General features: G+C 44.1%; 1 protein-coding gene across 3 annotated transcripts in view; it reads left to right on the forward strand.

Annotated features, from left to right (window-relative positions):
- Positions 1-26672, forward strand: part of ITGAE (integrin subunit alpha E) — a 66761-nt gene that overhangs the window by 772 nt on the left and 39317 nt on the right. For all 3 annotated transcript variants that reach the window (XM_077851644.1, XM_077851643.1, XM_077851642.1), the window contains exons 2-3: positions 17190-17310; positions 25597-25688. In XM_077851644.1, the coding sequence (XP_077707770.1) occupies positions 17190-17310; positions 25597-25688 (213 nt within the window). The remainder of the gene's footprint in view (positions 1-17189; positions 17311-25596; positions 25689-26672) is intronic.

Raw genomic sequence — 26672 nt, forward strand, 5'->3', positions numbered from 1 at the left:
CCTTGCTCAGAGGCGCTTCTGAGGCTATTAACAGTGCTGACAGCCTGTGGCTTCAGACTCCAGAGCTCTGCCACCCTGTTCCTCCTCCAGCCAGCCTCCCCTCCCCACCCTGGGTCTGTGCAAGTTTGATCTCAGAGTATGGACACTGATGATGCTCACCCTGCCCAACAGAGCACCCTTCCATCACAGACTGGGCTTCAGCTGATGAGGGTGGGGACTCTGAGCACATGAACATTGAGGAGAGACTGGGGTGGGTATATGTCTGTGTGGTAGAAAGTGAATGCACTGGGGGAGTCTGCTTCCTGTTTCTAACATTAGGGCAGTATGAGAACCTGCGTGTGGGTGACGGGGGGCACTTCCTCTTCCAGCCTGGGGGTCCCATTCTGGCCTTTAAACCTACCATGGAAACCACTTGGGGCAAGCCAAGCCATGAGCCTGCCCCTGCTCACAAGGCTTCAGGGACAAGATTGAGCATGGTCATGGTCAGCAAGCCGCTGGAGGTTGCTCAGGTCAAGCCGGAACTAGGGTGGTCCAGCCTGGTGATCTGGACAGGCTTCCCTGGGGGTCTCCTGCATTGGTCAGAAGCTTGATAGAAGAACGAGATGGAAATCAGGCAGATGTTTCAAGGCTTGGAAATGGAGTTCTCCCTGAAGGATGGTCAGGAGCCAGCAAGTAAGCACCAGACAGTACCTGAGAAAGCCGAATCCATTGTTGGAGGGAACTCAGAATTAGCATCCACCCTGGGGCTAGGTCACCAGGAGGCAGACCAAACGTATAGGGCACAAGCAAAGCATACATTTTTGGACACATTTTTTTTTTTTTGGACACATTTTAATTTGATATTCACAATAGGTTTTATGAAAAGGTCAAAGCTTTGTCAAACTTCCTTTTCCTTATCTTACAGTTTTGCCTTCTTTTATTTTCAGTCACAGGCACCAGTGTAGAGAGGGTCTCACACTTTTTATGGCTTATGACTTTGATTCCCCCATCACCAAGTATGTCCGAAAAAGATACTTAGACTAGACTCTGGCCCTCATCCTCCCAGAAAGGAGGAGATGACTGGAGAAAAGGGAGCCCAGTGACTGTCCAAAGTTATAAGCAAGTATGTGTAGAAATGGGGCTCTGGCCTCTGCCCTGCCTCCCAGCTCTAGAATATCCCATAGCCTGGGGTGCTAATTCTGGCATCATTCTGGGCTCCTGCTAGCCAATTTCCTGTAGCCTCTGGCATGACCACCCGTTGCCCCAGTGCCTTTTTTAGCAATGTCAGTCCAGGTGACATTTATCAAACAGTCCCAAAATTGATGGACAGCAGAGAGCAAGGAGCAGGCTTGCAATAAAATCACTTAGCCTATAGCTTAGCTAAGCTAGGGAAAGGGTGTGAGAGCAGGGCCCCAGCAGCCCCAGTCTTAGTCTTGAGTGGGAGAAATGAAGCTGTGACAGTTCTGCTCCAAGCTGTGAGGTGGGATGGGGGGATGGACCAATCCTAAAGAGTTTCCTGGAGGAGATGTGACTGATGCTGAGTCTTAGGGGCTGGGGAGAAAGTGACAAGGAGATGCAGGGAAGATGGGAGGAACCCCTCAGATTATGACTCAGGCTCAGGGCCCTGAATCCTGTGCCTGGCTGGGCTTCCCAAGACTGGAAGAAATCCAGACTGTTCTGGCCTGACCCTGACCTTCTACCCTTCCCAAGCCACCCACTGTGGTGATGTCCATTTCACATCTGTGAGAGGAGATAAGATGATATCAATTGTCTAAGAGTTTTCTATTCAGGAGCAGATACACAGACATACTACAACCCTGGAGCTGCCCATACCCCCATGTGTAACCACATCTTGCATTGCTACCATATAGCCTGCTATCCCCAGGTCAGTCTATGACCGCAGCCACTCACTTCTCTGTGGGTCACCTTACAGTGGTGAAGATGGGCCAGAAGTGTAGGGCCTGCTGTGCTGTTGCCCCAACTTAAGGCTGCAGCCTGTGGCCCTGTGGAGCAGTCATGGGGTGTGGGAAGATGTCAGGCCTGGCTCTGCCCAGGGCATACCCTGATACTTGTGTGCAAATATATGACTGAAGATCTTGGTTGTTAGAGATGAGGGACCATAGTGCCCAACGTGGCCCTGAGAATGGAGGTCTTTAACAAGTATAGATTGATTGGGGGGAGGGGGCTTTCTGTTTAGAAGCAGTATTGACAAAGTGAGGAGTCTGTTTAGGAAGATGCAAGGCGAAGGTTGAATGGGGAACAGAAGGTTGCCATCACACCCCGTCGTCCCCCAAGGACATGCTCGACCCTGAGGTTGAGAGTACAGTGTCCCTGTCCGGGGGCCCCTGTATGAAGAGAAAGCAGGCTGCACTCACAACAAACCCTCTAATCCCCAGCCAGTGGGCCTATTGAGGATGCTTTGACTATCACACATGGGGGATGAAAAAAGGGCATTCCAGGCAGAGGCAAAATATCTGAGAAGTGCAGTGTTTGTGGACAAGCCAGGTATGGACTGTGGTCCGTGTGGGAACCAGATGTATATGGGGGGCATGTGAGCAGTTGGGCTGGAGAGGTCCAGGGTGGTGATGGGGAGAGTGTGGAGGGTCAAGAGTACCAGGCTACGGAAGCTTGGACCTCACCCTGAGGGGAATGGGAAGCCATAGCTTCTTGAGCAGAGTGACAACAGACTTGCATGCTGGAAGGTGAAATCCTGGAGAAAGGGGAAACAATGAGGCTCCTTTGTGAAATACCAGTGTGGGTGGGTTGAAGGTGAACTGCCCCGTGGGACTGGCACCTTGCATGTGGCTCTGAGGCATGAGCTCCCCCTTTCTGGGTGTTCTGTGCTGGGTATCAGGACACGTGACTCTAGTCCCGGTTCTACAGATAGCTCCTTGTGTAAATTTGGACAAACCATTGCCCCTGGGCCTGAGTTTGCTAAACTGAGAATAGTGCTGTGAGAATGTATATTTAAAATGCCCATGAGAGACCTGAACTATGGGAAACGATCAGGGTTGCTGGAGGGGAGGTGGGTGGGGGGATGTGGTAATTGGGTGACAGGCATTAAGGAGGGCACATTACGTGAGAGCACTGGGTGTTAAATGCAACTGATGAATCACTGTCTCTACCTCTGAGACTAATAATACATTATATGCTAATTAATTGAATTTAAAGAAAATAAATTTTTAAAAAATGAAATGCCCAGTGTGTTGGGGAAAGATAGAGGGTTGAGGGAGGAGGCAGTGCTGGCTGACAGGATGAAAGGAGGGTCTTATTTTTACTCAGCAGGCCTATGTGGCTCGAGACAGCCTGGGAGAAGCAGCCCTGTGGGTAGTGTGGTGACAGACTTTGGTTTGGCTGGGCTCTTGTATCTGACAGCACACAAGAGGGGCTTGAGATGGAGGTTAAGGCTGTCTGTCAGAACATGACAGGCCCTCCCTTGTGGTTATATCACTAACAGCGCCCACGTATGGAGCCTCCAGTGGCCGCTGGGCAGGCATTGCCCTCTTTGCTCTGCACAGCCATTTATCTCAGTTGGTGCTGCCCAAGGTCCTCCAGTGACTCTGTGGCAAAACAAGGATTTGAAGACAAGACTATCTCCCACTAGGGCCCGTGCTCTATTTTCTGAGACTCAGTGGGAAAGGAAGGGGTTACGCCATATCGTGACAGCCCAAGCAGAGGTAAAATGTCAGGGGCCTAGAGGGCCCTGCTGTAGCAAGGTGGCCCATGGCTGGCAGATCCCTGACCAGCTCTCAGAGTGGGTGCTGGTATCTGGGGAAGCTCAGTGAATACGGTAAACCCCCTCTACACACATTCGTATGCCACTGTGCCTGCACAGGACATTCTCGCTGACCTAATTACCAGCTATCTAAGTCAGAGCTCTGCCCAGGCTTAGTGAGCTGCTGGCACAACTGGGAGCTCTGCTCAGCAGGAGCTGTGCCCAGTTTCTCCGGCCATTTGTGACCCTCTTTACCACCACCCCCCACCCCCGCCTGCCCCAGTGTCTCCAGCCTTTACTAAAGGCTTAAATTAGGCAGACTTGGACCCTAAGCACAAGTATTCAATTTGCAAATCACTCAACTTCTCTGAGCCTTAGCACCTAGTATGGTGCCTGGAAGAAATCAGGTACTCTGGGAGGGTAGCTGTGATTGTCTCCCTGTTCATCTCCTCCCTTTTCCCACCTCATAAAGATCTTGCATCAAGATCCCTCAGTTGAATAAGGCAAAACTGGAACAGCATGGGGGAGTGGTAAACAGGAATCTCTGGCCTACTCTGACATTTCCAGGATACTTCTGGGTCTGGCCCTAGACTGAATGGAGCTTTGTGGTTGGTGGAAGACAGTTGTCATAGATGACTCAGGTTGCATTTGGGGGGAGACAGACTTAATCACAGATCACTCTGACCTACACAGGACTTAGTCGGAATCAGACACACTGCAGGATGTGCTGGGGGCTCAGGGACAAGTGAGTTACTCTGGTTGAGAATCTGGACTAGCTCCTGGAGCAGGGAGTGCCTGAGTAGGGCCCCAAAGGGTGGGGCAGAGGTGAGAGCCAGGAAGTCATGCTGCTCAGGGAAAACTGCTCCTGCAAAGGCCCACAAGTGGGAGGATTGTGGCTGGTGTTCAGGTAGTGGGATACAGAGGAGCTTGAAGTGGCTGGATAGCCGACCTGGCAGAGGGGGCATCGAGCTGGGCAGGGAGATGCCACAGATGCCCAGGTGGGGAGACTGGGCTTACCTCAGGGCTTTCAAACCATGGCTGGCTGTCAGTCACACAGTAAAATGGGAACGAAAGCCTCCCAACCACCCACTGTAAGAAGCTAGTAGTACTTTTCCTTTTAAATTTATTTATTTTAGAATAGGGGGCAGGGCAGTGAGGGGCAGAGGGAGAGAGAATCTTAAGCAGACTCCATTCACCCTGAGGGCTCTGGGGCTCCATCTCAGGACCCTGAGATTATGACCTGGGCTGAAACCAAGAGTCGGAAGCTTAACCGACTGAGCCACTCAGGCGCACCCCTAGTTCTTACTTTTTAATTCTCTCCAAGTCAGTTTGCTTACCCCAACCTGGCTCAACAAGAAACACAGAGCTTGTCATAAAGTGAGCCAAGGAACCTGAGTCCAGTCCTGCTGTATTCCTGGAGAATGGTAGGTGGCTGCAGGGGTGTCTGTAAGCCCCCTTCACTCATCGAGCACCTCATTCCCCCTCAAGGGACTCATTGGTGGTGGCAGGGGAAACAGTCACAGGCAGCAAGTGAACAAGGAGATGAGTAAGGTAATTTCAGTTTGTGATAAAAGGCTTGCAGGGGTACAGAGTGCCTAGATAGAGGTCTGGAGATCTGAAAGCCTCTTGGAGGAGGTGAGTGGGGGAGGGTGAGGAAGGAGGCAGGAGATCGCCAAAGAGCATAGGACACAAGGATGACTTGGGCAAATCAGGGCGCCTGGGTGGCTCAGCGATTGGGCATCTCCCTTCACTCAGGGCATGATCCCAGGGTCCCAGGATTGAGTCCCACATCAGGCTTCCTGCATGGAGCCTGCTTCTCCCTCTGGCTGTGTCTCTGCCTCTCTCTCTCTCATGAATAAATAAATAAAAATCTTAAAAAAAAAAAAAAAAAGCACTTGGGCAATGTACACTTGAGTGGGTGGGAAGGGCTCTGGTGTTCTCATCCAATTCCCAGAGAACTATGACCCCCAAACAGGGAATTACTCACAGTCTGATTAGGTTTTCTGTATTCTACTTTGAGTGGTGGCAGGCAAGACACAAATAACAGCTCCAAGTAACTTGGGGTGCAGGTTTGTTCATTCACTGCTGTTGTTTTTTTAACTACTCTGCCTTCATTCATTGTTCTTTTTTTAAAAGAGATTTTATTTATTTATTTATTTATTTATTTATTTATTTATTTATTTGAGAGAGAGAGAGAGAGGGGCAGAGATACAGGCAGAGGGAGAAGCAGCCTCCATGCAAGGAACCTGACATGGGACTCAATCCGGGATCTCCAGGATCATGCCCTGGGATGAAGGTGGTGCTAAACCACTGAACCACCCGGGCTGCCCCATTCATTGTTCTTCTGAAGAAAGTATTCTGGGAATTTTTTTTCTGTTTTTCTGTTTGTTTTCATGCTTCACCAGAATAATTCTTTTCCCAATTTTGTGGACACTGTGAATAATACAAATTTTCATCATATTGGCTTCAAGAAAGTTCATACATTTATGCGGGGTTTTTTAAAATTTATTTATTCATGAGAGACACACAGAGAGAGGCAGAGACATAGGCAGAAGGAGAAGCAGGCTCCATGCAGGAACCCTTATGTGGGACTGGATCCCGGATGGGACCACGCCCTGAGCCAAAGGCAGATGTTCAACCACTGAGCCACCCAGGCATCCCTATGCAGTTATTCAACAAACTTTTATTTGGTACCGACTGTGTACCTGGACTGCGTTCAGAGTCCAAAGGGGGGCCCACCATAGAAAGTGCCAGTGCTTAACACACAGGCCAGCTCTTAGCCTCCTTTCCGGTTTAATTGTGCCCTTTTATGTTCACTCCTCTTTTTTTTTTTTTTTTTTAAAGGATTTATTTATTTATTGAGGAAGAGAGAAAGCGTGAACCAGGAGGGGGTAGGGAGAGGGTGAGAATCTGAAGCAGACTTCTCGCTCAGCACAGAGTCCCATGCAGCAGGGCTCTATCTCACAACCCTGAGATCACAACCTGAACAGAAATCAAGAGTTGGAGGCTCAACTGACAGCCACCCAGGTGTCCCTCAACCCTCTTTTCTAATTGTCATTTTCCTTCCTATTTTTCTTTACCTGCCCCATAATTAAAATAAGTTTTATCTTACTGTCTTGTAAATTTTTATGAATTGCCACAGTCATTCTGGGCCAGGCCAGGGTATAAGGGGGACGAAATAAAGGGCAGATGTCTGCTTTGTGTTACAGCCCAGGAATTGAGAAATGAGAGATCGGACACTGCCTTCTCACAATGCACCTCCTCATTGAGCCTTTGGAAAGTGTGTTTTTAATAAAATTGTAATTGTGTACAAAAGCAAAGAAAATAACAGTAATAAAGTCAGCATACCATCACCCAGATCACAGTTATCAAGACTTACCACACTTGCTGCATCATTTCATATCCCTTTAAAGCTGTGCTGCTCAAAATTTGGCGTGGTGCCCAGAAACAGGGAATACTTAGGATCTTGTTAGACTAGGGCTCTCTGTCCCACTTCCTGATATACTCAATCAGAATCTGTACTTTAACAAGAAACTTGGGTGATTTATTAGCACTTTAATGTTTCAGAAGCATTATTGGAAGGCAAACCCAAAACATTGTGTCATTTCACCCCTAAATACTTCAGTACACCCCTAAATAACCACAAATATGTGGTTATTTTCTTACCTAGCCACAATGTTTTTATCACCTAACAAGGTCAACAATAATTTTGGGGTGTCCATATTCAAATCTTCCTGTCTCAATTTATCTTTTTTTAACAGTAAGTTTGTTCAAGTCAAGATCCAAACAAGGTCCACATTACAATTAATTGCAATGCCTCTCTTAGTCTAGAGTGGCCCCCTTGCCTATTTTTTGGTTTGTGTATCTTCTTCAAGTCTTTGCTTTACTGCAGAGCTTGGTCACTTGTCTTGTAGAACAGCTTCATTCAAGATTTGTGTGTTTGCTTCCTTCTGGTGCAGTTTGTCCTTTTATAAACCCTGAATTTCCCAAAACCTGGATGTTAGTGCTAATGACTTCATTAAATTCAAGTTCAACTTTTTTGGCAAGCATACTCTAAACTATTGTGTTGCAAATATCTTCTCTCACTCTGTGGCTTGCCTCTTTACTCTCTTTGTTTTTGTTTTAAATATTTTATTAAATAAACAAACAAACATTTTATTTATTTATTCGTTAGAGACGCAGGCAGAGGGAGAAGCAGGCTCCATGCAGGAAGCCCGATCCCAGATTCTTATCTGGGACTCCATGATCACCACCTCAACCTCGGAGCCACCCAGGTGTCCCACCTCTTTACTCTCTTGATGGTATCTTTTGATAAACAAGTTCTTAATTTTAATGAAGTTCAGTTTCTCAATTCTTTCCTTTATAGTTAGTGTTTTTTGTGTCCTGTTTAAAAAATATTTGTCTACCCCAGGGTCATTTTCTCTTAAAAATGTTATTGTTTCATTTTTCACATTCAGTTCATCTAAATCCACATTTCAACCCATCAGGAATTTGTGTGTATGGTGTGTGATCAGGTGAGAATAATCAAGATCAATTTTTTTTTCAATATTGATATCCAAATAATCCAGTACCATTTATTTAAAAAATGATTCTTGGGATGCCTGGGTGGCTCAGCGGTTGAGCGTCTGCTTTCGGCTCAGGGAGTGATCCCAGAGTTCCAAGATGAGTCCCACATTGGGCTTCCCACAGGGAGCCTGCTTCTCCCTCTGCCTATGTCTCTGCCTCTCTGTGTCTCTCATAAATAAATAAATAAATAAATAAAATCTTTAAAAATAAATAACTGAATAAATAAAATCATTCTTTCCTCCCTGTTCTTCACTGTCACCTTTGTCATAAAATAGATGATTGTATGTGTTTGGACTCTGTTTTGTTGTGTTGTTTTATCTGTCTATCCTGTGCTAATATAATTTTATCTTAACTATAACTTTGTAATGTCTTAATAGGTGGTAGTGTGTGTTATCAAGTCCTACAAGTTTGTTATTTTCCCTTAAGACTGCCTGACTAGGGGCACCTGGATGGCTAAGGGGTTGAACATCTGCCTTCAGCTCAGGTCATGATCCCAGGGTCCCGGGATTGAGTCCTGTATCAGGCTCCCTGCATGGAGCCTGCTTCTCCCTCTGCCTGTGTCTCTTCCTCTCTCTCTGTCTCTCATGAATAAATAAATAAAATCTAAAAAAAAAAAAAAGAGTGCCTGACTATTCTTGCCCCATGCAATTTCATATAAATTTTTAAATTGGCTTGTTAACATACCCCTCCCCCCCAGTAATTTGCTGGGATTTTGATTAGGAATATATTGAAGCTATAGATCAGTATAGTGATAACTGACAACAATATTGAGGCTTCCATTCATGAACATGACTGTTCCACCATCTGTTTAGATCTTTAATTTCTATTTTCAGGTATTTAATATCTAATATCTAATATCTAATTTTCAGCATACAGGTTTTGCATGTCTTTAGTTATTTTTAAGCATTAAGACTTATTTTTAAGCATTTGATTTTTCTGTCTTTTCCTAATGGCATCTTTAAAAATGGCTCACTCTCAGGGGTGCCTGGGTGGCTCAGTCAGTTAAGTGTCTGTCTTTGGCTCAGGTCATGATCCCAGGGTTCTGGGATTAAGCCTCAAGTCAAGTCGAGTTGAGTCGGGCTCCCTGCTCAGCGGAGAGTCTGCTTCTCCGCCACTCTCCCTGCTTGTGCTCTCTCACTCTCTCAAATAATTAAAGTCTTAAAAAAATAAAAATAAAAATTGTTCTATTTGATCATTGACAATATATAGAAGTACAGTGGTTCTTTGTATCTTGTATCCAGTAACCTTGCTAAAGGCTCTTGTTAATTCTCAGTGTTTGTCTGTGGATTTGTTGGATTTCTCAATCTACTTAATAATTTCATCTGTAGATAATGGCAGTTTTATTTTTTCCTTTCTTTTCTTACTGCCCTAAATCGTCTGGTAAAATGTTGAGTAAGAGTGGTCATCCTTGTCTCATTACTGATTTTTTTTTAATTTTTTTTCTTCTTCTTCTTCTTTTTTTTTTTTTTTTAAGATTTTTTATGTATTTACTCATGAGAGACACAGAGAGAGAGGCAGAGACACAGGCAGAGAGAGAAGCAGGCTCCATGCAGGGAGCCCAACGCGGGACCCGATCTCGATCCCGGGTTTCCAGGATCTGCCCTGGGCTGAAGGCGGCGCTAAACCACTGAGCCATCCGGGCTGCCCTCATTACTGATTTTAGGGAAAACTTAAGTAACTTAATCAATAAGAATGATGTGCACTGAAGGTTTTTTGTGATATTCTTGATCAGATTAAGGAAATTCCTCCTATCCTGGTTTGCTGTGCCTTTTATCAACAAACCAGTACTAGATTTTATCAAATGCCTTTTTCCTGCATCTATCATAATGATCATTTGATTTTTTTTCCCTGTTAATGTAATAAATCAATTATTATCAAATGTCAAACCACCTGATAGGGGAGAGCTTGGTTCTTGTCTCATGGAGTCGAAGAGTGAATCTCGTGCCAACACAGGAGAGTAGTAAAGGGATAGAAGTTTATTAAGTAAAGACACAGAGAAAGCTCTCAGAAATGAGAAGGGTCCCAAAAGGGTTGCCACTGAGGGCTTGTAGGGTTGGTCTTTTATTGAGAGCCTAATCAGGGACTCCCCACACATACCTTAGGGCAGGATGGTCTGGCTTGTTCCTTTATTTCTGGTTTCCTTACACCTCAGCATTTTGGGGATTTTTGTGAGCCTACTTCCATGGCCCGACCTAGCCCTGCCTAGCCCTGTATGTCCCTAACTCACATCCTTGCATTCCTGAAATATACTCAATTTGGTTATGATATATTATGCTCTTTATATGTCCCCAGATTTGATTTGCTAACATTTTGCTTAGGATTTCTACATCTGTGTTCAAGAGAGAGATCAGCTGTCCTTCCTTGTATTGTTCCTGTCGGGTATTTACTGATTTTTGTTTGTTTGTATGTTTGTTTTTTAAATCTTTGCTCATCAGGTTTTAATATCAATGTTATTCTGGCCCCATAAAATGATTGGTAAATGTTCTCTTAAGTTTATTTTCTGGAACAGTTTGTGTAAGATTGGTGTTTCTTCTTTAAATGTTTGACAGTTCACAGTGAAGCCATCTGTACTTGGAATTCTTCTTAAGGTTTTTAATAATCAATTTAATTTATTTGATACAAGATTATTCAGCTTGTACTTCTTTCATCAGTTTTGGTAAATCTATTTCAAGGAATTTCCCTGTATTTCAACAAAATTGTGGAGTGTAATGGCATAAAATTGTATATACCATCCTCTTATTACTTCTTAAATGTCTTAAGATATATTCTGATACTCTCTTTTTCATTCACATTGGTAATTTCTGTGTTCTCCCTTTTTTTTCTTGATCAGTGTTGCTAGGGGTTTATCGGTTTTATTAACCTTATTTATTTTTTAAGATTTTATTTATTTATTCATGAAAGACATAGAGAGAGAGAGGTGGAGACACAGGCAGAAGGAGAAGCAGGCTCCATGCAGGGAGCCAAATGCGGGACTCCATTAGGACTCCAGGATCACGCCGTGGGCCAAAGGCAGGTGCTAAACTGCTGAGTCACCCAGGGATCCCCCTATACAAGTTTGTTTTTTTTTTTAATATTTTATTTTAAAAAAAATAAAGATTTACTTATTTATTTATTTATTTATTTATTTATTTATTTATTTATGAGAGAGAGAGAGAGAGAGGCAGAGAGAGAAGCAGGCTCCATACAGGGAGCCTGACGTGGGACTTGATCCCGGGTCTCCAGGATCAGGCCCTGGGCTGAAGGCAGCGCCAAACCGCTGGGCCACCCGGGCTGCCCACCCCCATACAAGTTTTAATGGACAAATATACTAACGTGAAACAGAGATAACTTCTGTGCATGTGTATAACATTCCTTTTATAATTATTATTTTTTTAAAAGATTTTATTTATTTATTCATGACAGACACAAACACAGAGAGAGAGAGAATGAGAGAGAGAGAGAGAGGCAGAGACATAGGCAGAGGGAAAAGCAGGCTCCATGCTAGGAGCCTGACATGGGACTCGATCCTGGGACTCCAGGATCACGCCCTGGGCTGAAGGCAGGCGCTAAACCGCTGAGGCACCGGGGCTGCCCAACATTCCTTTTTTTAAAAAAAAGATCGCATTTATTTATTCAAGAGAGACACAGAGGGAGGCAGAGAGAGAAGCAGGCTTCATTTTATCCTTTCTTCTTTTTTAACAGATGCACTTAAGGCTGCACATTTCCTCTAAGTGATGGGGAACAGAAGGCTGGCCATTGGCCACCATCCTCCCCAAGGTGGGATTTATGTGACATTCCTCAGGAAGTTCTCAACTGTCTTTTTTTTTTTTTTTTTTAATTTTTTTTTACCCAACTGTCTTAATGTTAATGCCTTCCTAGAGGGAAAAGCAACTTTAAGCTTGACAATGGCAAGGCCTCCAGTAACTTGTAGGTCCTCCTTAGCATATGAAAGTTCTTTTGAAACCTCCCTTTTCCTTAACCGCCTTCCAACTCCCCAGTATATAATCAGCCACCTCTCACAAGCCCGGGGCTGCAGCTCCTCCTGTCCAGGGTTCCTGTTGCCGTGCTTTAATAAAACCATCATTTTGCACCAAAGACATTTCAAGAATTCTTTCTTGGGACGCCTGGGTGGCTCAGCAGTTGAGCGTCTGCCTTTGGCTCAGGGCATGATCCCAGAGTCCCGGGATCGAGTTCCACATCAGGCTCCCTGCATGGAGCCTGCTTCTCCCTCTGCCTGTGTATCTTCCTCTCTCTCTCTCTCTCTCTCTCTCTCTCTCTCTCTCTCTCTCTCTTCTCTCTCTCTCTCTCTCTCTCTCGGTGTGTCTCATGAATAAATAAATAAAATCTTAAGAAAAAAAAGAATTCTTTCTTGGTCATTGGCTCAGGACCTCACCTCAGCAAACCTCGCCTGTATTCCAAAACTACATCATGACACTGCTTGGTTTCCCACAAGTTTTGATATGTCTTATATTAATTCTCATTTAGTTCAGAAAATTTAAAAATTTCCATTATAACTCTAGGTTATTTAGAAGTGCATTGCTTAATTTCTGAGAAGTTCAAGTTTTTTTAGCTTTCTTTTTATTATGGGTTCTAGTTTAATTCCACTATGGTCAGAGAATTATATTCTGAATTATTTCAATCCAGTGAAATTTATTCAGGCTTGCTTTTTGACATAGCATGTTTCATTTTGGCAGATGTTTCACGTGCATTTGAAAAATGCTTATTTTACCATTGTTGGGTACCAAGTTCTATTGGTCAATTAGATCAAGTTTGTTATTGTGTTGTTCAGATCTTCTATATCCTTATTGAGCTTTTCATAGCTTATATGAAAGATTGTTAGAGCATTAAAGACTCCCATTTTGGTTGTGGGTTTTTATATTTTTCCTTTTAATTCAATTTTTTATATATTTTGAAGTGATATTATTGGATACATACAGATTTTTAAATTTAGGGACTCCTGGGTGGCTCAGCAGTTGAGTGTGCCTTTGGCACGCGGCTTGATTCCTGGGTCCTGGGATTGAGTCTGGCATCAGGCTTCCTGCAGGGAGCCTGCTTCTCCCTCTGCCTGTCTCTTCCTTCTCTCTGTGTCTCTCATGAATAAATAAATAAACTCATTAAAAAAAATTTTTTTAATAAAAATTTTAAAAATTTATATCTTCTTGGTAAATGAACAATATATTTGTATGTATGTATTTCCTTCTCTTCCTTATATAAAAGTCTGTAAACCTATCCTTTGCCTAAAGATTTTAAGTTGTATTTATTTATTTATTTATTATTTATTTTTTGTTTTTAAAATCTCTACTGCTAAGTGAAAAGCCTTTTATTGGAGAAAATAGTTCCATCAATTTCAGTGGAAAAACTGGTTCATTCCACCCAGCCCAATACCCAAACATTTTTTGCTGATGCAAAAATTTATTAATTGGAGGGATCCCTGGGTGGCTCAGGGCTTTAGTGCCTGCCTTCCAGCCCAGGGTGTGATCCTGGAGTCCTAGGATCAAATCTCCGGATCAAATCCCACATTGGGCTCCCTGCATGGAACTACTTCTCCCTCTGCCTGTGTCTCTGCCTCGCTCTTTCTCTCTCTCTCTGTGTCTCTCATGAATAAATAAAATCTTTTTTAAAAAAAATTATTTATTGGCCAATAAAACAAGTCTATACTAAAGAAATAATTTGAATATAAAAATGAAATTTACATATATAAGTTATTGCAATAAAGGTTTATGGTCCTCGTTAAAAGAGAAAATGAAGACTTAATGAGTAGTAGAGGATAGTTGTGGGAATCATTATTGAGAAAGGTACATTTTTCCTTCTGCACCATTTCTTTAGTCTTTTAGGTACTCATAGTTATCTTGCATTCAAACTACCTTTAAAAATAAAGTTCTAGCACAGAAAAGTACATTGAGGGTAAAATAAATACTAAGCCTGAAAGCACTTCAAAATACATGGAATAGTTAATGCATTTAACAGACTGCAGAATTACAGAAGCTACTACCTCTTCAGCTCTTTCAATTGGCATGTAAATGCAAAACGAAGCATTTTGGGTTTAGCCAAACAAAGCAAATTTTTGTTTCCTATATTGTTGGGCTGGGAATATGTTTTTGCCCGAAAGTGTGAGGTGAAGACATCATTCCTTTTTTTTTTTTTTTCTAAGATTTTATTTATTTATTCATGAGAGACAGAGAGAGAGAGAGAGGCAGAGATACAGGCAGAGGGAGAAGCAGGCTCCCTGCAGGGAACCCAATGCAGGAATGGATCCCTGGGATCACACCCTGAGCCGAAGGCAGAGACACAGGCAGAGGAGCTGGACGTGGGACTCTATCCTGGGTCTCCAGGATCACACCCTGGGCTGAAGGCAGGCACTAAACTGCTGAGCCACCAGGGCTGCCTGACATCATTCCTTATAGCATGTTTATGTGGTATGTTTAGGGATGAAAAAGTCATTATACTATCATAGAAAAAGGAGTGTTTTCCAAAAAGTAGTATAGCTTTTCAAGAGCTATTGCAAAAAAGTTTTTCATTGAACAGGTGAATTCTGTACACTGAACTTCACTTTGCCCTTTTTCTATATAAATATACATTAGAGTTTTTACAGTGGAGTAGCATGATCAGACCATACTTTTAAGAATTCTTTCTGGAAGTTGGTATGGAGAAGATGTATCCAGAGGAACAAGACTTGGAAAAGAAAGGTCAGCAGATTAATGAATATAACCAAGCAGGAGACAATGAGGTCAGTAAGACAGAACGAACCCCAACAGAGGCCCAAATGCACATGGGAATTCTGAGAATGATAAAAGTGGTACTGCAAATCTATGGGGATAAGATGAGCTATTCAAAAAACAATGTTGAGACAATTTCATTTGTGGGGAGAAAAAGTAAAAGCTGGATCCATATTTCACTCCACATACAAAAAGTGTAGTTGGGTCAAAGATTCAAGTGTAAGGAGTAAAACAAAAAAAACCCCAAATTATAGAGAAAAACATGAGTGAACTTGAAAAAATAATCACTGAATGAGGAAGCAAGACATAAAACCCAAGAGTCATAAAGGAAAAATTACTACATACAAATTATAGACATGGGGAAAGATACCATGCAAGTCAAATAATCAGCAAAGTGAGAAACAGTATCTTTAGCACATTGATAATTTCTTTTGGATTTGAAAAGCTCTTACAAATTAATAAGAAAGCAATAAATACTTCATACAGGGCAGCCCGGGTGGCTCAGCGGTTTAGAGCCGCCTTCAGCCCAGGGCCTGATCCTGGAGACCCGAGATAGAGTCCCATGTCGGGCTACCTGCATGGAGCCTGCTTCTCCCTCTGCCGGTGTCTCTGCCTCTCTCTCTGGGTGTCTCTCGTGAATAAATAAATAAAATCTTAAAAAACACACACACAAAACTTCATACAAATGGATAATATATCTGAATAGGCAGGAAACAACATAAGAGGTTTGACCTCACTCATAATTAAAAAATATATTTTGGAATAAGATGATAAGATACTCTTTCAAAACAAGGATGAAAAGGTTTACACATAGCTCAAGCAGCACTGTGGGGAAACAGGTCATCTATACTGTTGTAGTATGAATTGTAATAACCTCTGTGGGGGCAATCAGTCAATATCAATTTTTCCTCAAAACCTTTTAGTGAAAAATTTCAAATATACAGAAAAGTAGAAATAATTGTACAGAACTATATACTACACTTAGATTTTACAATTGTCAGCATTTTGTTATATTTGCATTATAGCATATATACCATGTATATATAAACATATATCCATCTCTCCACCCACCAAGCCATCTTGCATTTTGATACATTTCAAAGTAAACTGCAGACATTGGTATACTTTATCTCTAAATATTTCAGCATACATATCAACTAGAGTTCAATGTTTGTTTACAGTTCTTTTTTTGAAGGAAAACTTACTTTTGGTGAAATGCACACATTTTAAGTTGACCATTTAGAGTGGTTTTTTTGTTTGTTTTGTTTTTTTTTAAGATTTTATTTATTCATGAGAGACACAGAGGCAGAGGGAGAAGCAGGCTCCATCCCGGAACTCCAGGATCACGCTCCAGGCTGAAGGCAGATGTTTAACTGCTGAGCCACCGAGGCGTCCCTTTAGCCTGTTTTTGAAAAATGCTCATACCTTTGTCATCCAAATTCCTATCAAGATCTAGGATATTTCCATCAGCCTACAAATTTTCTTCCTGTCCCTACCCCTAGGAAATATTTTTGACTATAGATCAGTTTTGCTGGTTCTAGAACATCATGTAAATGGAATTATACAGTAGATACTCTTTTGTGTAAAGGGTATCCCTTTCACTCAGCATCATGGTTTTTTGTGATTTACCCATCTTGCTAAGTGTGTCAATTGCTCATTCCTTTTCACTCCCAAGTAGTATTACATTGTATGAATGTACCATACTTAGTTTATGCCTTCCCTAGTTGATGGACATTGGGTTTCCAATTGGGAACTATCACAAATAAAGCTTCTGTAAACATTCTTGTACATGTTTGAAGACATGTTTTCTCTTGGGTCACTTGATTGAGGGTCATAGACAGAATGTATATATGATCCCCCCTGGGGCTCACAGTCTATTTTAACTTTGCTACAAGACCCTGTCATGAGTATGTGCTATGTGACAGGTATAGAAAATGCATGGTGGGAAGTGTGAGAAGTGGAAAGTATTTCTAGGGGAGAACTGGGGAAGGCTTCCTGGAGGAGGAGGCCTTGGTGCTGACAGTTAAGTAGGAGGATCAGGGTGGCTCTGGGTCAGACATGCCTACCTTCCTGTCTTATTCCCATAGGAAAAAGATCCTGGGAGTCTCACTTTTTTTGGCTGTAAAATGGGGATGATGACACCATGAGATGTGACAGAGTAATGGGAGTCAAAGGCCCAGCCATGGCCTCGACAGGCACCTCTTCTTTTGTTAAATGTTCCTCTTTCTTCACAGGCCTTGCTCCTCTGGTGGCCTTCAATGTGGATGAGGCCCATCTCTGGGTGACTTCTGAGGGAGGCACACCCTATGTGCTCAGCTCCCTTCTGCACCAAGACTCCAGCACCAACCAGACCTGGTGAGCGGGGCCTGGCAGATGGGAGGCATAATTGAGGGCGCCTGTTGGGAGTCTGAAAAAACCCCAGAGAAAGGCAGCCTGGGTGGCTCAGCGGTTTAGCACTGCCTTCAGCCTAGGGCCTGATCCTGGAGACCAGGGATCGAGTCCCATATCAGGCTCCCTGCATGGAGCCTGCTTCTCCCTCTGCCTGTGTCTCTACCTCTCTCTCTCTCTCTCTGTGTGTCTCTCATAAATAAATAAAATCTTTAAAAACAAAACCAAACCCCAGAGAAGGCCTTAGCACCCCACCTCCACAGTCTGGGGACAACCTCCCTTCACTTTCAGAAGGGTGTGCCAGAGAGAGGCTATGATGGTGCTCTTCGCTGCCAGGGATCAGGGGCAGGATATGACCTCAAAACTATTTTAAAATAAAGTTTATTAAGGCTCTTTTGTAATACATGTTCAATATAGAAGTTTTGGGCAGTGGCAAAAATATCAAATTAAAAATGGAAACTATCAGGCAGCAGGGAATATGGTTAAGAGGCAGGTTGTGGGTCTGGTAGCTGTGGGTCAGTGATAGCTTTACTATGCACTTGTAGCAAGGCGCTCAACCCACAGCCTGTTTCTTATCTCTACAGTAGGGGTAGAGATTTTTCTACCTCACAGAGTTGTTGCATAAGATTATTTGAGTTAATGCACATAAAGGGTTTATTACAGTTTCTGGCCAAATTCAGGCATAACAAATATTGCACTGTTTTTAAAATCTCATCTGTACCCACCCATTAGATATAGGCCACAACTTTTAAATGTGACAAAATTCTGCTGATGAGGATGTGGGAAGTTTTGGGGCTGTAAATTGACATAACCAACTCAGAGGATAGTTTTACCATATCTGGTAATCTTGAAGATGCCTTTGACTCAGCCATTCCACTCCCAGATGCCAACCTTAGAGATACTCCCAGGCACATGTAAAGCTTTTTATTGTAACATTTCTTGGGATAGTATAAGACTGGAAATGGTCCTCATTAGGAAAACGGAAGAAATAAGCTGTGAATCAGACGATGTGCTCTTAGAAACAGGTCAAGTAAATGAAATGAGCACAGTGGTTATTAACTTGAATCATTCCTGAAACATAAGGTGAAAAAAGACAGCTGTAGAATTATATATACAATGGTTATTTACTCAACAGACATTTATGTGCAGCACCTACTATGTGCCAGGCCCTAAGATATAGCAATGAGCAAAGTAGATAAAAATTCTTATGCTCAGGGTAGATAGACAATGAGCAAGCAAGCAAAATATGTATTTTGTCAGATGGTGGTAGTAGGGATATACTAATATAGAAATATATCTTTAATTTTGTCCCCTATTGTCACCAAAATGACTTTTTTTTTAAGATTTTATTTATTTATTCATGAGAAACAGAGAGAGAGAGAGAGAGGCAGAGACACAGGCAGAGGGAGAAGCAGGCTCCATGCAGGGAGCTTGATGTGGAACTCAATCCTGGAACCTGGGATCACGCCCAGAGCCAAAGGCAGACGCTCAACCGCTGAGCTACCCAGGCGTCCCTAAAATGACTTTTAGAGCTGCTTTGTTTTGAAGCCAGGATCCATGTGTCATATATTGTGTCTCTTTATTCTTTTTTAATCTAGAGCGATTTTTCCTTTCCTTTTTTGTTCATAATGGTCATATGGCTTTCTCTGTGCTCATTCTGTGACCCAGCCATGCTCATGCCCTGCCTCAGGCCAGTCCCCCTGCCTATCCTTGCTGCTTTGCTTCTAGTCAATAATCAAGGGTTTCCTTCTTACTCTGCATGCATGAGCCATGAGCCCAGTATCCAGATGGGCTTTGGGGCAGAGCCGAATGAGGCTCTGAAGGTTTCTGTCTGAGCAGAGCTCCCCATCTTCCCAACTTGAGCATAGCAGAAGCTGTATTTGGTGGAGGATGAGTGGGCAGTAGCAGCTCCTGAGGCAGCCTTCTAGCCCTTGGACTTGGGCCATGACCCTACCAGCCAAGGAGGCTTGGACCCTCATTGTACAGTGAAGAGGCTGGTGACCATGGAAGTGGGGAGGGCAGGGCCAGTTTGTTCATTCACTCATATATTCAGCAACTATTTATGGAGCATCTACTCAATGACAGGCAAAGTATGGAGATAAGATAGTGAAGGGGAGGCACAGTCCTTGCCCTCTTGTAACTCCCTGACTCAGGAAGGAGACAGACAAGGCAGGTAATGACAAGAGAAGTGACAACTGCTTTGGTGGGGATGTCTAGGGAGACATAGAGGCTGGTGTATCCTTAAGCCACAGGGTGTGCATCAACACTGGGACTAAGGAGATGAGTAGGAATTAGCGTGAGAAGGCAAGGGAGGGGAATAACCCAGCCGAGAGCAATGTGATCAGAAGCCTGGAAGCTATTCTGAGCAAAGTAAAGGAACAGAAAATGTCAGGTGGTTGAAGCTGAATGTAATGAGCAATAGGCTGGGAGAGGTGGGTAGTGCCTTGTTACCCAGGCACCAAGGGTTTTAGGAGCCAGAAAGGTTTGAAGCAGGAAGGGGTGGTGAGAAGTTTGTTAGCAAGTTTTTGGCTGCAGGAAGATGAATTAAAGGTGGGTGTTTGTTGTGTTTTTTTGTTTTGGTAAAATTTTATGGATATTTGCCACACAGAAAAATGCACCCATTATAAGCATGTAGCTCAGTGAATGTTCACAAAGTGAACCACCTATGTAAGCAGCATCCACATGAAGAAACAGAACATTACCAGCCTCACCTAAGCCCCTCTAGCCTGCTCCCATCCTGGCACATCCTCTGCCAAGAGTTAATCAATGCTCTGGTCTCCATCTCCCTGGATTAGTTTTGTCTGTTCTTGAACTTATAAACGAGGCATGCCGTTGTATGGTCTGTTATGTCAGGCTCCTCTCCCTCAATATGCAGTCTGTGAATTTTGAATATGGTCTTGCCTGAGACAATGGTACTTATTCTCATTGCTGTAGTCTTCCATTGTGTGAACAGTGCTGATGATGGGCATTTGGGTAGTTTCCTTGGACAATTTTTTTTAAAGATTTTATTTATTTATTCATGAGAGACACAGAGAGAGGCAGAGACATAGGCAGAGGGAGAAGCAGGCACCATGAGGAGCCAGATGTGGGACTTGATCCCAGGACTCCAGGATCATGCCCTGAGCCAAAGGCAGACAGACACTCAACCGCTGAGCCACCCAGGCATCCCTCCTTGGACAAATTATACTGCTGTGCACTTTCTTTCGATGGGCAGGTTACTTCCTTTTATCAGCCATGTGCCTAGCAATGGGATTGCTAGGTCATGATTTATGCACTGGGCTGACCTTCAGTTTCCCAAACTTGAAAAGCATGAGTGTTCTGGTTGGTCTACACATTTGTGAAAGCCAGGTGTCAGTCCCAGTTATTTGTGACCATCTCTTGCCAACTACCCTCCCACCAGGACCCCAGCAGACCCTCTCTAGCTCCCAGCCCCGTGCTTCAGAGGCCAAGCTGAAAGGACATGGTAGATGAGAGGAGTTTGAAGCCCCTGGAGCAGGAGGCTATGACTTTCATGAGCTGGGCTCATGAACACCTCCCTGAACACCTGCTGAAGCAGAGGAGACTCATGGGAGGATGTGGTGGGAGGAACTTCTGGGTTCTTTGCCATAAATGGTAAAGCCTAAGACTACAGCAGTCCTTCCATGCTGGGCAGGAAATACACTGCTGGCTGCCCCAGAGCCACAGCAAGCAGAACAGGCTAGGCTCCCTGTGAAAGGCTGATGTGTCCCTCTCACTCCCTTGTGCTGTTTCTCCCTAAAATAGAACAGCCAGGGCTGGCAGCATCATGGGTTTGGTTGCTACAAGGTGAAGTGAGTGGAACATAAAGAAAGCTTTCTACACCTGAAACTAATATAACATTGTGTGTTAATTATACTTCAATAAAAATGCAAACTAAAATAAAAATTTAAAAAACTATGACAAAAGTTGGGGGAAGGGACGTGGCTTAGTGGTTGAGGTCTGCCTTGGGCTCAGGGCATGATTCCGGAGTCCCACACCGGGATCCCCGCAGGGAGCCTGCTTCTCCCTCTGCCTGTGTCTCTGCCTCTCTCTGGGTGTCTCTCATGAATAAATAAATCAAATCTTTAAAAAAAAAAAAAAAACTTGGGGGGAAAAAAAGGAAGGCTTTACCCTGGGAGGTATGGGATTAGACTCAGAATGGAGACAGGTTAGAGGTAAGTGAAGGCAGGAGATGGACTGTTTCTAGTACAGGGTATAGTAGGGTCCCTGGGGCTGTCAGCTGATGGTGGATTTGGTTATTGATAGTCAGTCATTCAGTCAACAAACCTGGAGATTAAGAGACTACCCACCATGGGGAGTAAAATGGGAGGGTAACAGAGGCAGCTCAGATTGGATCCCAGGCCACAGCACTGCATGACTATGATATGAATGGCAACCTTGGGTTCTGCAGTGCACAGCTTGGACAACTGTACATGATAGTCTTCTGAGAACTCGCAGTCTAGGTGAGGATGGGGGTAGGTTCCAGTAGTCAGGGCTACCTGGAGGTCTTAGAGGGGGTCAAGTTCTCCTTTTGGGAAGACTTCTTGAGGACTTGGTGTTTAGGATGAGTGTTGGAAGGAAAAGGAGGTGGGAATGAAATAGCTCAGACAATGGCCTGAAGGAGGAAGGAGAGTCAAAGCTATTCCAGGCCTGGACCTACCCCACCAAAACACTGTCTGGAGTGGACACTAGTTCTGAGCCTACCTTTATGGGAGAAAGGGAAGTGCTAGACTGAGGGCTGAGGCTCAGGCTGGGGAGGAGTCTGGGGCAGAGGCAGGGTTTCTGAGCAAGTGACCTATTTCAGGAGCTTGGGTCCAAGGCCCACAGAACTGCCCCTCTGCTCTTCAGCCCTACCCTACTTTAGCCCACTTACCTGCTGCCAGGGTTCTCATTCAGTCAACACAACCATATTTATCAAGCTTCAGCTCTGTGCCAGGCAATCCTCCATGCTCTGGAAGTAACATGATGAACAAGATTAGACATGATCCTTGAGGAACTTACAGTCAGTCTGGACAGGGAGACAGATAATAAGCACATAAGCACATAAGCAAGTAAAGAGGGTACTATCAGACATAACAAGTTCTGAGAAGGAAATAAAACAGGAAGACACGAAACAGAGTAGCTGCATTGTGAGGTGAGGCTGGCTGGAGAAAACATTTATGAGGAGTTTACATTTATGACAGTTCAGCAAGGCAAGGAGATGAAAATGAGCTAGCCTCGGGGAGTGAAAGGCAGAGCTTTTGGGCAAAGGGCACAGGAAGGCAGAGGGCTTGAGGCAAGCAAGAACTGGGGCTGTCAAGGAACAGAAGCCAGCCAGTATGGAGTTGGAGCTTGGAGAGTAAAGGAATGGGAAGAAGGGGTCTCAGAGGCAGGGAGGGGCTAGACCAACAAGGCCCTGTGGGGTACATCAAGGAATATGGATTATTTTTCTAAGCACATGGAGACTATTGAAGTAGGGGAGTGATGCAGTGCAAACTACAAGGGTAAATTGAAAAAAAAAAAAAAAAAAGAAAAACAAAAACACAAAACCACTACCAGTTAGGAGGGCTATTACCACAGACCAGGCAAGATACTGGTGGCCAGGATGGTGATGAGGAAATGGAGAGAAGAGATGCTCTGTAGATATAATCTGGAGGAAGAACCCACAGGGTTTCCTGATGGACTTGATACAGGGATGAGTAAAAAGATGAAGCACAGATGCATCCAGGCTTCAGGCTACCATCAGTTGCCTTGGGGAAGAGGGAAAAGCATAGGCTTGGGGAGACAAGACCTCAAGTTCTGTTTGGACAATCTCAAGTTTAAGATGCCTATTAGACGGGGGCGCAGTTACGCATTGTACTTCTTTCCTGTTGCTGCTGTAACAACCACAGAACTTAGTGGCTTAAAACAACACAAATTTATTATCTCACAGTTCTGGAATCCAGAAGTCCAAAATGGGTCCGAATAGGCTAATATCAAGGTGTGTTAGCAGGGCTGTGTTCCTTCTGGTGGCTCAAGGGGAGAATCTGTTTCCTCACCTTTTTCAGTTTCTAAAGGTTAACCACATTCCATGGCTTTTGTCCTCTTCCTCCATCTTTAAAATCAGCAGTATATCATTTTCAAATCTTTCTCTGACTCTGACCCTCTTGCCTTCCTCTTATAAGGACCCTTGTAATTACATTGGGTTCACCTAGATAATCCAGGGTAATTTCCTTTATTTCAAGACCCTTAATATAATCAAATCTACAGAATCCTTTGGCTGTAAAAAAGTAGCATATTCACAGGTTCTGGGGATTAGAACATGGACATCTAGGAGTGGTATGTTAATCTATTTCCTAACAACTGTGCTGGTCTGACTTTTGGTGGAAGGATCCTAGGGCCACAGAATTTCAGCAGTTACAGGTTGAAGCCATGGGATTAGAGGGGATCACTAGGGAGAATGTGCTGGTGAGGAAAACAAGGACCAAAGCCTCAAGGCTTCAGCAACATTTAAAGTTAGACATTGAAGAAGCCAACAAAAGAGTCTGAGAAGGAGTATTGAGAGAGGTAGGGGAAATCAAGAAGAAAGTATTTCAAGGAGGAGATGGTTACATGTCCGGGGCTGCTGAGAGGTTGAAGAACATGAGGACAGAGAGGTGTCCATTAGATTTGGCAGTGTGGGGACCACTGCTGACCTTGACAGCAGCCGTATCAGAGGGTGGAATTCAGCTTGGAATGGGTTAAGCTGGGGCTGGGGGCCTGTACACGGGCATAGACCTTATTATTATCCTTAATCCATGGATATAAGTAAATGATCTATTTCATAATTCTAATAGAGTTATAGGAAGCAAGCAAATGGAGATGGTATCTCATTCCTGCTGCCCAACCCACCATAGCGGCATCATAATCTTTTGAAAGTACAGACTAACCCCATTATAAAGTCCTCCATGGCTTCCTACTGCCCTCAGCACAAAGATGTGGTTCACAGTACCAAGCCCAGTCTCAGGGCCCCTTCCTCAGTACCCACTACTCACAACCCAACCCCTAGGATGGGGAGCTCACACCTTGTCTTAAGGCAGACAAGTTCTCCCTGGAGAGTGTAGATAAAGGGAATGCTTATGCTGACATTGGACTCTGCTATCTCCCTTGACTTGGGTTGAGGGGCGAAGTTTACCATTGGGAATCATATCTCTAGAGGCTTTCTTAATGTGGCTGAGGCTTAATGAGGCTTGTGAGTGTCACTCTTCAAATCTCCATTTCTCTCTCTTTCTCTCTCTTTCTTTCTTTTTTTTATTTTTTTATTTATTTATTTTCTTTCTTTTTTTCTTTTCTTTTCTTTTCTCTTCTTTTCTTTTCTTTCTATTTAAAGATTTATTTATTTACTCATGAGAGACAGAGAGAGAGAGATAGAGAGAGAGGCAGAGACACAGGCAGAGGGAGAAGCAGGCTCCATACAGGGAGCCCAATTTGGGACTCGATCCAGGGACTCCAGGATCATGCCCTGGGCCAAAGGCAGGCGCTAAACCACTGAGCCACCCAGGGATCCCTTTTTTAACCCAGGTGTCCCTCAAATCTCCATTTCTGACTGGCCCATAGGATAGGAGCATCAACATGATTTCTTCAGGAAGTACTATCACTAAGGCTAGGTGGGGTAGTTCCCCTGGCAGCCACTAGGAAGCCAGCACTGCCCACAACAGATCCAGCTGTCCTGCTGATGGCTTTCTGGTACCTATGCCCCTTGCCCCAAAGAGCAGAGAGTCTTTATTTACCATCATTTCCACCCCCATTTCTATCAGGGTGGGTGAGCAGTCAGAGAGCAGACACATTTAACTGTTTCTCAACTGGAGCTGTATAAAGGTAAATGCTGAGCAAATGCCTTCCTCATAATACAGAGTCTGCCGGGGTGCCTGGGTGGCTCAGTCGGTTAAGCATCTGCCTTTGGCTCAGGTCATGACCTCGGAGTCCTGGGATGGAGCCCCACATCCAGCCCGCTTCCAGCCCCACAATGAGCCAAGCATGGACCTTCCTGCTCAGCAGGGAATCTGCTTCTCCTTTTCCCTCTGCCCCTTCCCCACCCTCTGCTCGTGCTCTCTCTCTCTCACTCTCTCTCAAATAAATAAAATCTTAAAAAAACAAAAACAAAAAACAAAAAACCAGAGTCTGCCTGCCTACCCCAGGTCTAGACCTCCTGCATTAGTTTTCCAGATAGGGAGCCTGTAAGCCTGGGGTCTTGAGCAGGCAGAAAGGAGAAGGGAATCACTGGCCAGCTCAACTTTGCTGTCTACCTTCCCAACTCAGGCTCCTGGTCACCAGCCCTCAAACCAAGGGGAAAGCAGGTGTCCTGCATCGTTGTTCCCTCCTCCAGGATAAGTTACATTGCAAACCAGTAGGTAAGTCTACCTCAGCTCCAGGGAATGCTCCCAGGAACTCCTTCCAAGGAATCTCACTTATCTGGCCCAAGCCATCTGAACCTACTCTGGTCCCTCCACCCTAGATTCCACCACCATCCACAGCAGGCCTTCTATCCTGATGCTCAGTCCTGTCCCATCCCATCCCAACCCAACCCTAATCCCCAGCCCACCTTTCCATATCCAGTCCTAACAAAAATGATACTTAAGATTTATTGAGTGCTCACCATGTGCCTGGCACTCTGGTAAGTACTTTGTTCACTTTTAATCCTCAAAATCATGCCATTTTATAAAAGAGGAAGCTATAGTTCAGAGAAGTGCTTTGATTGCCAATATAGCCAGGGTCATGCGTCTAGAATTGGCAGCACTACAGCTGGCAAACCCAGCTCTATCTGATTCTAAAACCTACCCTGGGGATCCCTGGGTGGCGCAGTGGTTTGGTGCCTGCCTTTGGCCCAGGGCGCGATTCTGGAGACCCGGGATTGAATCCCACATTGGGCTCCCGGTGCATCGAGCCTGCTTCTCCCTCTGCCTGTGTCTCTGCCTCTCTCTCTCTGTGTGTGTGTGTGTGACTATCATAAATAAATAAATTAATTTAAAAAAATAAAATAAAACCTACCCTGTCCCAACTCATCACACCCCAATAGAATTCAACCCTACTCCTTCCAGCCTATGGCCATCCTAGCATCTAGCATGAGAACTGGCATATATGAGACACTCAATAAATGCTGTTTGAATGAATAAATGAACAAATGAGTGGACCTCATTTACTCATTAACCAACTCTACCCATCCCACCCAATCCAACTCAAGGCCTGCATTTGCTAATTAACCCTTGACTGTGTGTGTTAGAGTCCTTGTCTCTGTGAGAGACACAATGTTGAACAATCTCAGTCTCTGCTTCAGAAATTGAATGTAGGCTGGCAGGGAAACTGGGTGATCCTGTGGATCAAAAATGAATCTCCTG

This window comes from Canis aureus, chromosome 16 (assembly GCF_053574225.1).
Source record: "Canis aureus isolate CA01 chromosome 16, VMU_Caureus_v.1.0, whole genome shotgun sequence".
NCBI lineage: Eukaryota > Metazoa > Chordata > Mammalia > Carnivora > Canidae > Canis > Canis aureus.